Below are 18,041 nucleotides of genomic sequence, written 5' to 3' on the forward strand. Positions count from 1 at the left end.
TCATTTTCTATAAGAATGCTTAAAATGTCATTTTATTTTTAAGACTAATTGTTATAAAATGATGGTTGGTTTATAAAACATCTGTCCTTTAATTTTTCTGGTGTTTATAACAACATTGTTTATACAGGCAAAATGAAACATTAAGTACAACCTAGATCAGGGATCTCCAACCTTTTTGTAAACGAGGGTCACCTGAAGAGATAAAATCATCTAGAGGGCTACTTGTTGATAAAATACTTTCAAACTTTAAATATGTGATCCTCGTTTTTCAGCTCATTGGATCAAATTGAGTTTTCTTCACATATTTTTGCACTCGAATATATTGAAGCTTAAAACGTGCTAATAATAACATTTCATGACGATGTATAGAATATAGAATTCATGCGGGCCACCAGGTGCCCGCGGGTAACACGATGGAGTATATATTGTTGTGTGTGTGTGTAGATATATATACAAATACAACAATTAAAAAATTGACACAAATTTGTTAGTTTAAAAAGGAGATTTATTTTTTTCAGAGATGTAACCATGCCATTATTTTTTGTGGCTTTCACTTTTTGACCTCCTCAAATCATGATTTCAAACTAAAAAATTTAATATTCCTCTCCCTCCTCCTCTCCTTCGCCCTCAACAGAATCAACACCAACCTCCTCATAATCTTTCTCCAGGGCGGCCATGTCCTCTCTGGCCTCTGAGAACTCTCCCTCCTCCATACCCTCACCCACATACCAGTGCACAAAGGCACGCTTGGCATACATCAGATCAAACTTATGATCCAGACGGGCCCAGGCCTCAGCGATAGCTGTGGTGTTGCTCAGCATGCACACGGCCCTCTGAACCTTGGCCAGGTCACCACCCGGTACAACAGTGGGGGGCTGGTAGTTGATACCCACTTTGAAACCAGTGGGGCACCAGTCCACAAACTGGATGGTGCGCTTGGTCTTGATGGTGGCGATTGCAGCGTTCACATCTTTGGGCACCACGTCACCACGGTACAGCAGACAGCAAGCCATGTACTTGCCGTGACGTGGGTCACATTTCACCATCTGATTGGCCGGCTCGAAGCAAGCGTTGGTAATTTCAGACACAGAGAGCTGCTCGTGGTAAGCCTTCTCTGCTGAGATCACTGGGGCATATGTAGCCAATGGGAAGTGGATACGAGGGTACGGCACCAAGTTGGTCTGGAACTCAGTTAGATCGACATTGAGGGCACCATCAAACCTGAGAGAGGCTGTGATGGAGGACACGATCTGTCCGATGAGCCTGTTGAGGTTGGTGTAACTAGGACGCTCGATGTCGAGGTTCCTACGGCAGATATCGTAAATGGCCTCATTGTCTACCATGAAGGCACAGTCAGAGTGTTCTAGGGTGGTGTGTGTGGTCAGAATGGAGTTGTAGGGCTCTACCACAGCAGTAGAGACTTGTGGGGCGGGGTAGATGGAGAACTCAAGCTTGGACTTCTTGCCATAGTCAACAGACAGACGCTCCATCAGCAGAGAGGTGAAGCCGGAACCGGTTCCACCACCAAAGCTGTGGAAAACCAAGAACCCCTGAAGGCCTGTGCACTGGTCAGCCTGCAAAAGAAACATAAATTATATCTATATTCCAATAGATATAATAGTATTTATTATAGATCGTTTTTATTGAGTGTGGGTGCTGCTGTACTGCTACCTACCAGTTTGCGAATCCTGTCCAGAACCAGATCAATGATTTCTTTGCCGATGGTGTAGTGACCACGAGCGTAGTTGTTAGCAGCATCTTCCTTTCCTGTGATGAGCTGCTCGGGGTGGAACAGCTGACGGTAAGTTCCAGAGCGAACCTCATCTGTACACATGAATCATTAACAAATGTTAAAAACATTTATTTGAGTGATAGAATCTTAAATGATAAGATTTGAGGAAAATCCTCTCACCGATGACAGTGGGCTCCAGATCTACAAACACAGCCCTGGGGACGTGCTTTCCTGCTCCCGTCTCACTGAAGAATGTGTTGAAAGAATCATCTCCTCCACCGATGGTCTTGTCGCTGGGCATCTGCCCATCCGGCTGAATGCCGTGCTCAAGACAATAGAGCTCCCAGCATGCATTGCCGATCTGGACACCAGCCTGACCTACGTGGATAGAGATGCACTCACGCTGTGGAGAAAAATTCACACAACATTCAATGGTTGTTCCAGCAAGTCTTTCCACTGGAGTTCCATTTAATTTCGCCTAAGTGCATTGCAGTGAGATATTGTGACAGAGGAAGTGATCACATAACACCCACAAGCGACCCACAGAAGCCGGTTTACTGACTGGTACTGTGCATCAGTTGCATTAGGGATGCAGCCTACACCAGCACCATGAATATTTAACAGCGTCACCCACAGCCCTGAAATAAGATGCGACTTCTAGATATTTCACTGTTCTTCCGATTTTAAATGAATTTGACGTGATAAAACTGACGCAGAAAATGAACACGTCCTCTGGGAGGCGCCGGATCTCATTTTTTCGATGATTCAATGTGACACTGCACCGGACTGCGCGGACTCGGTTACACCCAGATATCTATGCGGTCCCTTTAATGTCTCGCGCCTTCGTGCATCACATCTCTAAAACCTTCTTGGGTTAAAAACGACGAACACCTTCAATTATCTACTTACATTAGTTAAGATGTTCACAATTTTACGCGTCGTGAATCATCTCATGCCACTGATGCCATTTCAAACACGTCACATCTGAGTTATTATGGATTGCAGAGGGGCATTTAAAATGATGAATATACACAGAAATATTATTTTTTCAATATTTCATTTTTTGACCACCCGAAGCGACAATGAATATTCCACACTTATAAGTCGGATAAAAATGGTGATCTGTATAAATAAATACCGTTTAGATTGAGATTCGGCTTACCATTGTAACTGGTTATTTAGATGGGCCGGGTGAGAGAAATGTCTTCGCGGTGAAATCTTACAGTTCGACAACGAGGGGTCGATGTAAGAAGAATAACGTAATGGTGGTCTGACATCACTTTATATATGCGCGTTGCCCTGGCGACTGCGTCTCCCACATTTTATTGGTCAAATGTGGGAAGATCTGACTAGTACGGAAAACCGGGAGCCTTTTGATTGGCTGTGAGGAAGATCAGGGCGGGTCAGCCGCCTCCCAAAACCTCACCCAGTTACACAGATACACAGAATCACGCTTTGCGGTGATTTTCATTCAAGATGTTTATTCGGGAATTATATATGTTGTTCAACAGCAGCTACTACATTAATGTTTTTTTTAACATCTGACAGAAAATTATATCTTTGCCAATGTTATTTTACCTAAGCATTTATTGTTATCATTAACCCTGCCATAAAAATGGCATATTATATCATACAATTTTACGAACTGTTTTGGATACAAAAAAGCATTACAGAAAAGCGGTTATGCACCTGCATCTTTGTGTATCTTGATCAACCCATTCTCCATCTGTTCTCTTTGATACCTTCTGCCCATCCTAAGAGTTTAGCCTGAGGTAAATGAGGATCTTATTCGTCTTATATTCTTTTCCAGTTTTTGACATTTGTACCTTTGTGCTAAAATCATTACCAATCATAATTTCATTCTAATGTTCGGTTATAAATGTAGGCCTTTGGGTTGACAGGCCCAGCACTGATGTGAGGAATATGGACCAGGGAATAACGGACACCAAACCCCCAAGTCCTCCTTCCAGGTTCCGTCCGTTGCTAGGTGATGAATAATGGAGTTGTAAACCAGTATCCTGGAGATAATACACAAATCCACATTAACTGCCATTATCTATAGATCACGTGACCCAGGATGAATAGCAGAACTCAGGGGGAGGATGCAGCTGCCCCATCAGGGAATAAGAGGAGGACTTCTTTTAACTCCCTCTCCTCCATCTGTTATCCAAGTACATTCGGTCATCTAGCATATCTCATAGATATAATTGTCAACAGAGCTGTGACTCAGGTTGGTTTTACATTGCTTGTAGGGTCCAAGACATATGGCAGTATGCATGGGTATTTAGTACATATATAACATTTAACATTGATATAAACTGTGATAAAATCAATGTTAGGCTACATGCCCCCTAAAATCATTTTTTCCATGTATATTTTGTTGATGAATAAACTCTGTACAATAGGTCACATTTATCAGAACATAAAAGTACATGAAAGAATGTGAGATTGAAATACCATACATTTTTTTTTCTTGATTTTTTTAATAACTTTTGAACTTTTTAATTTATAACATGAAACATTATTTTTAGTCTCTGAGTCACAATACCATGATGTAGCCTTTGAAAGACAATTCTGACTTGGGGATGTATGTTTCTCCATGATTAATTGCTTTGTTTCATATTAAATGACAAGCAAGCACATATAATATGAGTTATGTTTACGTATAGAATAAATATTTTAGAAAGCTATTCAGTGCTGTTATGCAGGATTCTAACAAACAATTTAACATATCAAATTCTTCACTGATTACCTTTTAAAACACAGATCCTTTCTAAAACAAAAGACTACAACACTTCCAAAATACATTTGGTATTTACTGGGTATATTACAATGAATAAATTACATTTATACTTTTACATTTATAATATCATACTTTATACATTGTCTTACTGTAATACACAATATATATCAATCACTGTACACTACGCACATTGTGTGTACATTCGCTGCTATTTATTTAGTTATTTGTAAATTTTGTGTCATTATCCTGTGTACACTACCCACATTGTGTACATTTGCTGCTGTGTATGATTATTATGTATATTACGTGTCATTTGTAGTGTTCTGGTGTAAAATTTGTACAGAAATGTTTACTGTGTAAATATGTAAAAAAATGTCTGTCTTACTGCCATGTTGGTTGGAACTGCACCCAAGTTTTTCACCTACTGTTGCACCTGTGTATATGGTTGAGTGACAATAAAGGATTTACCATTAATTGATTTTTTGATTTTGTAATGAATAGATTTATCACAGCTTGGGCAAATACCACTGCACCATTCTCACTGTCCCTCCCATTCTCCCATTGACAACATCAACAGAAGAGAAAACAATAAGACTGCAGGGCACACAGAACTTATTTTATATTGTGAATGATATTTCTGCCCTTCCATGCACTGTAGCTCATTCATATCACAAGGCTAAAAGGATTATTATGGTTTGTTTTAGATGTGAAGCAATGTGTTTACACGATTTAAGGTTCAAAAACTGTATATTCCACATACCTTTCATGTTTGTATCTCCTCTTTGCCCCGCCTCTCTGAAAAGGGAGGTGTGTTCTGATTGGCCAGTTAACCAGTGAGTAGTGATTGGTCTAATACTGCAAGGGTGTGAGGGAAATGTAACGCCTCTGACCATATTTGGAACATCAGGTTCCTCTTCAATTGAATTTAGTCAAATCAGACCACCGACTGATGTAGATTTGTGGTGGTGTGGTTACACGAGGCGTTCAGGCAGGTCTGGATGAGCATTCGCTTTTAGATAGAATGACTCTTTTGGCGCGAATAACATGACTGCTTTAAGAAACATTTATTATTGTTTATATTAATTTATTGTATTTATTGTTTTGTTAAATGTAATAAACTGGTATTAATGCCCTTATACATTTGGCCCTGTTATGTTGCAGACTTAATGTCAATCACACTCTAATACAGTTTTTCTCAATTGTTTACACACAAATTCTGGTACTTCAGACACAATGACCACAACATGTAACTCATTCACCAACCCCCTGAACCAATTCTGCTAAACTACAAGCACAGTTCCTGCTTTACACTCAAATTGCAGTTCTATAAAACACTTTTTTCAAAACACTACACACAATTCTCTGCTTTTGGCACAATTTTCATGCAGAAAATATCTTGTTTTCACAAGGAACACACTGCCATTCAAATATGCACACTGACTCATCACAAGGGCAAACACCCGTCACACAGTTTTACAATTAGCAATCAGAGCTTTAGCATAAAAAGGCAACAGGTGAGCTCTTCTGTTTTGGAGCAATGGATGCCAACATTGGAAACAGAGGCAGAGCCAGAGGAGTGAGAGTTAGAGGAGGAGTACGGGGAGGACGAGGACGGGGATGCCGAGGAGGACGAGGAAGGCCAAGGACTGTAATCTCTGATGAGATCTGAGCCACTTTGGTTGATCATGTGGTCAACCATGGTCTAACAATGAGGGAGGCTGGGCAAAGAGTACAGCCACATTTGAGCAGGTACACTGTAGCATCCATCATCCGGACTTTCCGAAATGAGAATAGGTAAGAAATCTACTCTCACTAGAAAATTGCAGTACTGCAAATCAATACAGTACTCAATGAGTACTGTTCTGTAGGACTGTAAAAATTCTGCAAATTATGTTTTAAGTATTTAGGAAATGTATACCTACATTGTATTTACAGTATTTTACTATTTGTTTGGCAGAACTGAAAGATTACCAACACAAGGTGGTCGGGAACGTGTTCTGTCTCCTGAACAGGAAACTGAAATCATAAACATGGTCCTAGAAAACAACGCCATAACATTACGGCAAATACAAAGAAAAATAATAGAAAACAATGACATGTTTCAAAGGGGGGGCACGGTGGCTTAGTGGTTAGCACGTTCGCCTCACACCTCCAGAGTTGGGGGTTCGATTCCCGCTTCCGACTTGTGTGTGTGGAGTTTGCATGTTCTCCCCGTGCCTCGGGGGTTTCCTCCGGGTACTCCGGTTTCCTCCCCTGGTCCAAAGACATGCATGGTAGGTTGATTGGCATCTCTGGAAAAATTGTCCGTAGGGTGTGAGTGCGTGAGTGAATGAGTGAGTGTGTGTGCCCTGCGATGGGTTGGCACTCCATCCAGGGTGTATCCTGTCTTGATGCCCGATGACTCCTGAGATAGGCGCAGGCTCCCCGTGACCCGAGGTAGTTCGGATAAAGCGGTAGAAAATGGATGGATGGATGGACATGTTTCAAAATATTGATAGGGTAAGCTTATCAACACTTGACCGTGCCTTGCGCAGAAATCATCTCAGGATGAAGCAGGTCTACAGAGTGCCATTCAGAGAGAGTCAAAGAATTGCGATATAACTATGTGCAAGTGAGTCCCACAATTGATGCATACTCTCAACACTGTATACAGTAAATTATACATATTTCAATATTGTAATCATAATGATTGTGCTTCACAATATTGACCACTCCGTGTCTATTTCTGAAATTGTCATGTGTGTTTCAGAGAGTCCTTGAGGTCGAGGTGGCTGCAGTGGAGCACCAGTTCATCTTCATTGATGAGGTTGGGTTCAACCTCACAAAAAGACGAAAGAGGGGAAGGAATATCATCGGCCAGCGTGCCATTGTTGAAGTCCCTGGCCAGCGCGGAGGGAACATCACAATGTGTGCAGCGATTACCCACCACGGCGTAATTCATCACCATGCTACCCTTGGCCCCTACAACACCGCCCATCTGATCACATTCCTTGACACCCTACACAACACACTCATTCCACCAGATCAGGTAGATGGCCCAGAGCAGCTCAGGTACGTTGTTATTTGGGACAACGTAAGTTTCCACAGGGCTGCTCTGGTTCGTAACTGGTTCACTGCCCACCCACGCTTTTTAGTTGCTTATCTCCCTCCATATTCTCCATTCCTCAATCCTATTGAGGAATTTTTTTCTGCCTGGAGATGGAAAGTGTATGACCGAAATCCACAAACGCGTATACCTCTTCTCCAAGCAATGGAGGACGCATGTGGAGATATAGCAGCTGATGCTTTCCATGGCTGGAATCGCCATGCTAGGCGATATTTCCCCCGCTGCTTGGCCAGGGAAAACATTGCTTGTGATGTGGATGAGGTGCTGTGGCCAGACCGCAACAGAAGAGAGGATGCAGCATAGTTTTTTTTGTTTGTTTTTTACTGTAACTGTATACAGTAAATTCTTCTGTTGTTTTGTATGTAGTGTATGTGCAACTTTGTGTTGGTTGGGAATGGGATGTACACTGTGTACATTGTTTTTGCGAGAAAAATAAAATAAAATTTACAGTAAAAAACAATATTCTCAAATATTTTACAACACACTCATGTTTGTACTCTGTGTAGTAAGTGTAACACTGAACCAAAAAAGGCCTAATTCAATTACAGTTTTTCTCAATTGTTTACACACAAATTCTGGTACTTCAGACACAATGACCACAACATGTAACTCATTCACCAACCCCCTGAACCAATTCTGCTAAACTACAAGCACAGTTCCTGCTTTACACTCAAATTGCAGTTCTATAAAACACTTTTTTCAAAACACTACACACAATTCTCTGCTTTTGGCACAATTTTCATGCAGAAAATATCTTGTTTTCACAAGGAACACACTGCCATTCAAATATGCACACTGACTCATCACAAGGGCAAACACCCGTCACACAGTTTTACAATTAGCAATCAGAGCTTTAGCATAAAAAGGCAACAGGTGAGCTCTTCTGTTTTGGAGCAATGGATGCCAACATTGGAAACAGAGGCAGAGCCAGAGGAGTGAGAGTTAGAGGACGAGGACGGGGAGGACGAGGAGGACGAGGAAGGCCAAGGACTGTAATCTCTGATGAGATCCGAGCCACTTTGGTTGATCATGTGGTCAACCATGGTCTAACAATGAGGGAGGCTGGGCAAAGAGTACAGCCACATTTGAGCAGGTTCACTGTAGCATCCATCATCCGGACTTTCCGAAATGAGAATAGGTAAGAAATCTACTCTCACTAGAAAATTGCAGTACTGCAAATCAATACAGTACTCAATGAGTACTGTTCTGTAGGACTGTAAAAATTCTGCAAATTATGTTTTAAGTATTTAGGAAATGTATACCTACATTGTATTTACAGTATTTTACTATTTGTTTGGCAGAACTGAAAGATTACCAACACAAGGTGGTCGGGAACGTGTTCTGTCTCCTGAACAGGAAACTGAAATCATAAACATGGTCCTAGAAAACAACGCCATAACATTACGGCAAATACAAAGAAAAATAATAGAAAACAATGACATGTTTCAAAATATTGATAGGGTAAGCTTATCAACACTTGACCGTGCCTTGCGCAGAAATCATCTCAGGATGAAGCAGGTCTACAGAGTGCCATTTGAACGCAATTCAGAGAGAGTCAAAGAATTGCGATATAACTATGTGCAAGTGAGTCCCACAATTGATGCATACTCTCAACACTGTATACAGTAAATTATACATATTTCAATATTGTAATCATAATGATTGTGCTTCACAATATTGACCACTCCGTGTCTATTTCTGAAATTGTCATGTGTGTTTCAGAGAGTCCTTGAGCTAGAGGTGGCTGCAGTGGAGCACCAGTTCATCTTCATTGATGAGGTTGGGTTCAACCTCACAAAAAGACGAAAGAGGGGAAGGAATATCATCGGCCAGCGTGCCATTGTTGAAGTCCCTGGCCAGCGCGGAGGGAACATCACAATGTGTGCAGCGATTACCCACCACGGCGTCATCCATCACCATGCTACCCTTGGCCCCTACAACACCGCCCATCTGATCACATTCCTTGACACCCTACACAACACACTCATTCCACCAGATCAGGTAGATGGCCCAGAGCAGCTCAGGTACGTTGTTATTTGGGACAACGTAAGTTTCCACAGGGCTGCTCTGGTTCGTAACTGGTTCACTGCCCACCCACGCTTTTTAGTTGCTTATCTCCCTCCATATTCTCCATTCCTCAATCCTATTGAGGAATTTTTTTCTGCCTGGAGATGGAAAGTGTATGACCGAAATCCACAAACGCGTATACCTCTTCTCCAAGCAATGGAGGACGCATGTGGAGATATAGCAGCTGATGCTTTCCATGGCTGGAATCGCCATGCTAGGCGATATTTCCCCCGCTGCTTGGCCAGGGAAAACATTGCTTGTGATGTGGATGAGGTGCTGTGGCCAGACCGCAACAGAAGAGAGGATGCAGCATAGTTTTTTTTGTTTGTTTTTTACTGTAACTGTATACAGTAAATTCTTCTGTTGTTTTGTATGTAGTGTATGTGCAACTTTGTGTTGGTTGGGAATGGGATGTACACTGTGTACATTGTTTTTGCGAGAAAAATAAAATAAAATTTACAGTAAAAAACAATATTCTCAAATATTTTACAACACACTCATGTTTGTACTCTGTGTAGTAAGTGTAACACTGAACCAAAAAAGGCCTAATTCAATTAAGTATTTTACATTCATCATAGTGTTTTACATTGAGCACATCAGTGTTCAGCTGGTTCTTATTAATGTCTATACAAATGATGGTTTGTGTGTGTCATTTGAAAACAAAATCCCATTTTGAGAAGAAATAAGATTGTTTTGAATGTAAAGTTTCATTTTGCTGGAGAACTGAGGGGTTTTGCCCATTGTGTGTGTTTTTTTGGATTTGTGTGTAGAGTTCTGAGAATATGAGGCATGCTTTCAGAAAATGTGTGTAAACAATTGAGAAAAACTGTAAGTATTTTACATTCATCATAGTGTTTTACATTGAGCACATCAGTGTTCAGCTGGTTCTTATTAATGTCTATACAAATGATGGTTTGTGTGTGTCATTTGAAAACAAAATCCCATTTTGAGAAGAAATAAGATTGTTTTGAATGTAAAGTTTCATTTTGCTGGAGAACTGAGGGGTTTTGCCCATTGTGTGTGTTTTTTTGGATTTGTGTGTAGAGTTCTGAGAATATGAGGCATGCTTTCAGAAAATGTGTGTAAACAATTGAGAAAAACTGTAATATGAAAATCTATAACATAAAGGAATTTTCCGTTGTTTTACTTGTATTTTACATTTTGCACTGCATTAAATTACATTTTAGCATGAATGGAAATGTCTCAGATTCTGTTTACTGCAGTGCACAACTCATTTAATCAAGGACTAAAAATCAATATCGCCAATAAGTCAGGCCTTAAAAACACCAGCTATGGGACAAGATGAAACAATGTCAAGTCAAAACATAACTGTATGCACATGTCAATGTATGTAGCTTATTACATGTTAAAGGAAGAAAAAGAGAATAAAATGATCTTGAAATTACCTTCATGTTTACCTTCGCACCACTAAATTTCCCTTAGAGGGTTCCAAAGAGTAGTCATTACATTATTTATCTGCACTTATAAAGGTAGAGACAAGGAAACACTAGCCTATGTTAAAATTGGTCGAAAGGGATGCAACTGTAATCCTGTTTTAATCACCCAGCGGCACTCTTTCTCTGGAGCTAGACTGTATTTGCTGACGACTGCATTTAGCCGAAAGCTATTAATTAGGTCCGGCAGTTTCTGTTCAACGTTTGCTCACTGATGCACACAGCTCTGTCTCACCTATCCTTTTCTCAAAATTGCAGATTTGAGAATCCCCTGCAGTGGTCCAGACAGACACACTTCAGAACAGAGTGAGAGAGAGAGAGAGAGAGAGAGAGGGAGAGAAAAAAAGAGCAATAGAGAAAGCTAGAGAGAGAGAGTTCTGTTCACGTGACATCGGCCCAAAATAAGAGAAAGAGACAGAGAAAGAGAGAGACAGAGAAAGAGAGAGATAGAGCGATAGAGAGAGCTATAGAGAGAGTGCGAGAGAGAGAATTCTGTTCACGAGACATCGGCCCAAAATAAGAGAGAGAGACAGAGAAAGAGAGAGAGAGAGATAGAGCGATAGAAAGAGCTATAGAGAGAGTGAGAGAGAGCGAGAGAGAGATAGAGAGAGTGTGAGAGAGATAGAGAGAGAGCGATAGAGAGAGAGTGATAGATAGAGAGTGATAGAGAGAGTGTGAGAGAAATAGAGAGAGAGCGAGAGAGAGAGAGTGATAGATAGAGAGTGATAGAGAGAGTGTGAGAGAAATAGAGAGAGAGCGAGAGAGAGAGAGTGATAGATAGAGAGTGATAGAGAGAGTGTGAGAGAAATAGAGAGAGAGCGATAGAGAGAGTGTGAGAGAAATAGAGAGAGAGCGAGAGAGAGAGAGTGATAGATAGAGAGTGATAGAGAGAGTGTGAGAGAAATAGAGAGAGAGCGATAGAGAGAGTGTGAGAGAAATAGAGAGAGAGCGAGAGAGAGAGAGTGATAGATAGAGAGTGATAGAGAGAGTGTGAGAGAAATAGAGAGAGAGCGATAGAGAGAGTGTGAGAGAAATAGAGAGAGAGCGAGAGAGAGAGAGTGATAGATAGAGAGTGATAGAGAGAGTGTGAGAGAAATAGAGAGAGAGCGATAGAGAGAGAGTGATAGATAGAGAGTGATAGAGAGAGTGTGAGAGAAATAGAGAGAGAGAGATAGAGAGAGTGTGAGAGAAATAGAGAGAGAGCGAGAGAGAGAGAGTGATAGATAGAGAGTGATAGAGAGAGTGTGAGAGAAATAGAGAGAGAGCGATAGAGAGAGTGTGAGAGAAATAGAGAGAGAGCGAGAGAGAGAGAGTGATAGATAGAGAGTGATAGAGAGAGTGTGAGAGAGATAGAGAGAGAGCGATAGAGAGAGAGTGATAGATAGAGAGTGATAGAGAGAGTGTGAGAGAAATAGAGAGAGAGCGAGAGAGCGATAGAGAGAGAGCGATAGAGAGAGTGCGAGAGAGATAGAGAGAGAGAGAGAGAGAGAGAGAGATAGAGAGAGTGTGAGAGAGATAGAGAGAGAGCGAGAGAGAGAGAGTGATAGATAGAGAGTGATAGAGAGAGTGTGAGAGAGATAGAGAGAGAGCGATAGAGAGAGAGTGATAGATAGAGAGTGATAGAGAGAGTGTGAGAGAAATAGAGAGAGAGCGAGAGAGAGAGAGTGATAGATAGAGAGTGATAGAGAGAGTGTGAGAGAGATAGAGAGAGAGCGATAGAGAGAGAGTGATAGATAGAGAGTGATAGAGAGAGTGTGAGAGAAATAGAGAGAGAGCGAGAGAGCGATAGAGAGAGAGCGATAGAGAGAGTGCGAGAGAGATAGAGAGAGAGAGAGAGAGAGAGATAGAGAGAGTGTGAGAGAGATAGAGAGAGAGAGAGAGAGAGAGTGTGAGAGAGATAGAGAGAGAGAGAGAGAGAAAGATAGAGAGAGTGTGAGAGAGATAGAGAGAGAGAGAGAGAGAGATAGAGAGAGTGTGAGAGAGATAGAGAGAGATAGAGAGAGAGAGAGCGATAGAGAGAGAGTGATAGATAGAGAGTGATAGAGAGAGTGTGAGAGAAATAGAGAGAGAGCGAGAGAGCGATAGAGAGAGTGCGAGAGAGATAGAGAGAGAGAGAGATAGAGAGAGAGAGTGTGAGAGAGATAGAGAGAGAGAGAGAGTGTGAGAGAGATAGAGAGAGAGAGAGAGAGAGAGAGATAGAGAGAGTGTGAGAGAGATAGAGAGAGAGAGAGAGAGAGAGAGAGAGAGATAGAGAGAGTGTGAGAGAGATAGAGAGAGGTAGAGAGAGAGAGAGAGAGAGAGAGAGAGAGTTCTGTTCACGTGACATCATCCAACAAAATCTAGGACAGAGAGGGAGGAGAGAGTGCAAATAGGACAGTGGATGGCCGTGGTACCATGAAACACTGAGCCTAATTGATTGACAGCATCTACAGTGTGACTGCATTTACATTAAGCTGTTTTACATGTAAAATGTAACGTATCGTTTATTTGGTAGAATCTACAAATATTTGTAAAAAATCATGTTATCACTTTATATGACTATATTTACTTTGCTAAGATATTTTGCCCTTGCAAATGTCATTTCAAGGCTTCTGTTGATGAAAAATAGCTTTTAGCATTTTGCCTTTAAGAGTAAACACTAAGTTAATAATATGACTCTTTTTTGTCATTGCTGTTTTTTCACCTATTAAAACTAAAACCTGAACATACATTTATAACAGGAAAAATCCGTTTTCTATGTCATGCATGTGAAAGGACCTCAAAATGTCCCACTGGAGACACAGGACACACACATGATCTACTGCTGTATGACTGACGTGCACGTGATGATATGTCATTATTTGTAGTTTTTGAGGTATCCCTATCCCGATATGAATGACATGAATAACAAAACAACAAACGCACAAAACACTAAAGGAATGTTCACTGGTCATTTATCTGATTTACATACCGGTGAGCACAGGCCGACAGTCTCTTTAATCTCCGATTGATCCTTCCATATTCTGACGTCATGACATTTCCCTCCCCCAGACATTGGCTCCTCCCCCTCAGCCTCAATCTTGAATAGGTACTCTCAGTATTCTCAACAATAAATAAATTTCCTGCCACTTGATACTCGCCTCATCGCTTTACCACTCCAGAAAAATGGTGAGTATGTTTTTTCATTTTATTCAATCGTAAGGTGGTTCTATAACAAGCAGTTATTTTCGCCTGTACATTTGCATACGGTTTAATCCTCTTCTGCTGCTTTTCAAAGCGGCTCAAGGGCTTTTCATCACCATTCCTTAAAATGGAGGAAGGGAGCGCAACTCTACGGCGTCGTGAAAAGATTTCTAATTATGCATATTAATATATATAGCACAAAATGTGAGGTCAAATGTTTGCGGTCACACAGGGTTCTGGTTGTAAAAACATTTGCAAAAGCGCACCAGATCACTCACATCCACACATTCATTCATAATGTAGCCGTTATTATCGGTTATAATGTTGTTATTAAAATAAGCATTCGTTTTTTAATATGCATATACACCTTCATGTATGCAGAAATAGTTTAATAGTGATATATTTCACATTTCACTTTCATCCTTTAGTGCGTAACGTTACACCTGTTTTATTACGTGCATTGCATTCGCACTCGTATCTCACATAATGCAATGACATGGAAAAATATATAATGATATGTTTTATTGTGATACGAACTAAATGCAAAAAAGAAAACGGTGTGTAATGCGCATGATTTAACGTTATTTATGTGCTCTGCACAATTTTTTCGTTTGCATTTCCAGCGTTGTTATAAATCACAGCGTTTTGTAATGAATGATTTTGATATAACGTAATGTCAAGGAAATTGCACAAAGATAATGCAAATCGTGTCCTTTGTCGGAGATTGAGCGAGAATTGAGATTTGCATCCTCCCCTCCTCCCATGCGCAGTGGGAGTAAACTGGGTGGGGACTGCAGCTGTCTGCAGAAGCTCATCTCTGTTCTGCAGCAAATGACTGCATTTCTATTCCTGTTCAGATTTTCAGCTGTCATAGTCTCCATTGCAATTTATATTGAATTGTATCATCATTTTGTTGAGATCTATTTATCTAATTAATATTATATTCCAAAATCATATTTGACATAATGCTGTTGAGATGGAAAATAATTAAGAAAATATTCTTAAATGGGGGAAGAATTAAGTAGAGGAAGAATTTTGTCAAAATGTGTATTGTTCTGGTATAATGTTTATTAAGACACGATCGAGCAAGCTGTTACGGTTTGGGTGGGGGCTTTGCTCTGTTCCACTGTCTACCTTGAATAAAGAGGACTGGCTCCTTTGTTCTTCCTTTTTGGTGGCCTCCGAGGACTTCCCCTCTTGTATGCTCAACCTTAAAGTAAATAAAAATAGTTTATGGTTGTTGAAGCAGTTGATTACGTTCTTCATTTAAAAGGAGGCGTTGAGACATTTACAGCACATTTGTGATTCAAGGGAATCTCAGTCAGATGTCTATTGTTGTGCCCAAATGCATGCTGATGTCAAAAGAGTGACGGTACAAAAGAAGCAGGTGTCTTTGTGAGCATCTTGAAAAGCGTCAACTGGCCGATCATGTTGTTAACAATAGAAACTGACTTACCTTTTCTTTTCACAGCGTGAGTGCATCTCTATCCACGTAGGTCAGGCTGGTGTCCAGATCGGCAATGCATGCTGGGAGCTCTATTGTCTTGAGCACGGCATTCAGCCGGATGGGCAGATGCCCAGCGACAAGACCATCGGTGGAGGAGATGATTCTTTCAACACATTCTTCAGTGAGACGGGAGCAGGAAAGCACGTCCCCAGGGCTGTGTTTGTAGATCTGGAGCCCACCGTCATCGGTAAGAGCACTGGATTTCATTTTATTTCCAATATAATTGGAGTGGTGAAGTGGAGATGGTGGTCTAGTGGGTTAAACCACTGAACTGGTAAATCAAAGGTTGCTGGTTCGATCCCAGCAGCCACCACCAGTGTATCCTTGAGCAAGACACGTTGCTCCAGGGGGATTGTCCCTGTAATAAGTGCACTGTAAGTCGCTTTGGATAAAAGCGTCTGCCAAATGATTAAATGTAATTGAAGTTCTTTTACTGAGGTCGGTTTTTTGAAAATGTTTTCTGATCTGTTCATCCAGACGAGGTACGAACCGGAACTTACCGTCAGCTGTTCCACCCCGAGCAGCTCATCACAGGAAAGGAAGATGCTGCTAACAACTACGCTCGTGGTCACTACACCATCGGCAAAGAAATCATTGATCTGGTTCTGGACAGGATTCGCAAACTGGTAGGTAGCAGTACAGCAGCACCCACACTCAATAAAAACGATCTATAATAAATACTATTATATCAATTGGAATATAGATATAATTTATGTTTCTTTTGCAGGCTGACCAGTGCACAGGCCTTCAGGGGTTCTTGGTCTTCCACAGCTTTGGTGGTGGAACCGGTTCCGGCTTCACCTCTCTGCTGATGGAGCGTCTGTCTGTTGACTATGGCAAGAAGTCCAAGCTTGAGTTCTCCATCTACCCCGCCCCACAAGTCTCTACTGCTGTGGTAGAGCCCTACAACTCCATTCTGACCACACACACCACCCTAGAACACTCTGACTGTGCCTTCATGGTAGACAATGAGGCCATTTACGATATCTGCCGTAGGAACCTCGACATCGAGCGTCCTAGTTACACCAACCTCAACAGGTTGATCAGTCAGATCGTGTCCTCCATCACAGCCTCTCTCAGGTTTGATGGTGCCCTCAATGTCGATCTAACTGAGTTCCAGACCAACTTGGTGCCGTACCCTCGTATCCACTTCCCATTGGCTACATATGCCCCAGTGATCTCATCAGAGAAGGCTTACCACGAGCAGCTCTCTGTGTCTGAAATCACCAATGCTTGCTTCGAGCCGGCCAATCAGATGGTGAAATGTGACCCACGTCACGGCAAGTACATGGCTTGCTGTCTGCTGTACCGTGGTGACGTGGTGCCCAAAGATGTGAACGCTGCAATCGCCACCATCAAGACCAAGCGCACCATCCAGTTTGTGGACTGGTGCCCCACTGGTTTCAAAGTGGGTATCAACTACCAGCCCCCCACTGTTGTACCAGGTGGTGACCTGGCCAAGGTGCAGAGGGCCGTGTGCATGCTGAGCAACACCACAGCTATCGCTGAGGCCTGGGCCCGTCTGGATCATAAGTTTGATCTGATGTATGCCAAGCGTGCCTTTGTGCACTGGTATGTGGGTGAGGGTATGGAGGAGGGAGAGTTCTCAGAGGCCAGAGAGGACATGGCCGCCCTGGAGAAAGATTATGAGGAGGTTGGTGTTGATTCTGTTGAGGGCGAAGGAGAGGAGGAGGGAGAGGAATATTAAAATGTTGAGTGAATGTCTGAAACTGAAGACAGTAGACCGTTAATTTACACACAATATACATAAGGTATTAAGTGTAAAGTCTACTCTTAAATGTCAGAGACAAACTCTTGATCAGTTGTCGTGTTATTATGGCCATTATGATTATTATTTGTGGAATTTTCTTGCCAAATTTTGAATTGTGACGAATAAAGTGAAGGTGATGTTGAAACCCTTTGTGTGGCGTTTTCTTTCATCTTTGACGTGAATTGGACTAGGTTTTTTCTTTAAGGAATTCTGCTAATCTGCTTAATAAACAATTTTAAGAGTGCACTTCATGACCTTTGACAGGTTTGGCTCTTAAACGCTTGGGATGAAGGAAAAGTAGATTAGTGGTCACACAGTAGACGGTATTAAGGCCAGTCGGGGTTTCTGGAGAGGTGTATGTGTGTTACAGCAGCAATAACAGTCAATCTTATTTCAAAAAATGAATTAAAACAGGTCATTTTAAAACACTTCATTGTAGAAATCTTTTCTAAATAATTGGAAATGTGTCATAGTGCAATTACAGGAGTGTTTCTGACAT

General features: G+C 41.5%; 3 protein-coding genes across 3 annotated transcripts; 2 read left to right on the forward strand and 1 right to left on the reverse strand.

Annotated features, from left to right (window-relative positions):
* Positions 1 to 494: 494 nt before the first annotated feature.
* On the reverse strand, positions 495 to 3,000 carry LOC130408994 (tubulin alpha-1A chain). The gene is made up of 4 exons (XM_056732547.1): positions 2,895 to 3,000; positions 1,913 to 2,135; positions 1,676 to 1,824; positions 495 to 1,574 (listed from the first exon to the last, which is right to left on the reverse strand). The coding sequence occupies exons 1-4, from the start codon at positions 2,895 to 2,897 to the stop codon at positions 594 to 596; spliced, it is 1,356 nt and encodes a 451-aa protein (XP_056588525.1). The 5' UTR covers positions 2,898 to 3,000; the 3' UTR covers positions 495 to 593.
* A 5,579-nt stretch (positions 3,001 to 8,579) lies between these two features.
* On the forward strand, positions 8,580 to 10,409 carry LOC130408863 (uncharacterized). The gene is made up of 2 exons (XM_056732327.1): positions 8,580 to 9,165; positions 9,304 to 10,409. The coding sequence occupies exons 1-2, from the start codon at positions 8,836 to 8,838 to the stop codon at positions 9,961 to 9,963; spliced, it is 990 nt and encodes a 329-aa protein (XP_056588305.1). The 5' UTR covers positions 8,580 to 8,835; the 3' UTR covers positions 9,964 to 10,409.
* A 3,732-nt stretch (positions 10,410 to 14,141) lies between these two features.
* Positions 14,142 to 17,687, forward strand: tuba1c (tubulin, alpha 1c). The gene is made up of 4 exons (XM_056732326.1): positions 14,142 to 14,249; positions 15,736 to 15,958; positions 16,249 to 16,397; positions 16,499 to 17,687. The coding sequence occupies exons 1-4, from the start codon at positions 14,247 to 14,249 to the stop codon at positions 17,477 to 17,479; spliced, it is 1,356 nt and encodes a 451-aa protein (XP_056588304.1). The 5' UTR covers positions 14,142 to 14,246; the 3' UTR covers positions 17,480 to 17,687.
* The last annotated feature ends 354 nt before the right edge of the window (positions 17,688 to 18,041 follow it).

This window comes from Triplophysa dalaica, chromosome 20 (genome assembly GCF_015846415.1).
Source record: "Triplophysa dalaica isolate WHDGS20190420 chromosome 20, ASM1584641v1, whole genome shotgun sequence".
Classification (NCBI taxonomy): domain Eukaryota; kingdom Metazoa; phylum Chordata; class Actinopteri; order Cypriniformes; family Nemacheilidae; genus Triplophysa; species Triplophysa dalaica.

Excerpts from the sequence above, each read along its gene's own strand:
- LOC130408863 (XM_056732327.1), top strand. The coding sequence starts at position 8,836 with ATGTATACCTACATTGTATTTACAGTATTTTACTATTTGTTTGGCAGA. Across the intron at positions 9,166-9,303 it reads TGCGATATAACTATGTGCAA|AGAGTCCTTGAGCTAGAGGT; the intron begins GTGAGTCCCACA and ends TGTGTGTTTCAG.
- tuba1c (XM_056732326.1), top strand. Across the intron at positions 15,959-16,248 it reads TCTGGAGCCCACCGTCATCG|ACGAGGTACGAACCGGAACT; the intron begins GTAAGAGCACTG and ends CTGTTCATCCAG. Across the intron at positions 16,398-16,498 it reads TGGACAGGATTCGCAAACTG|GCTGACCAGTGCACAGGCCT; the intron begins GTAGGTAGCAGT and ends TTTCTTTTGCAG.
- LOC130408994 (XM_056732547.1), bottom strand. Across the intron at positions 1,825-1,912 it reads TCTGGAGCCCACTGTCATCG|ATGAGGTTCGCTCTGGAACT; the intron begins GTGAGAGGATTT and ends TCATGTGTACAG. Across the intron at positions 1,575-1,675 it reads TGGACAGGATTCGCAAACTG|GCTGACCAGTGCACAGGCCT; the intron begins GTAGGTAGCAGT and ends TTTCTTTTGCAG.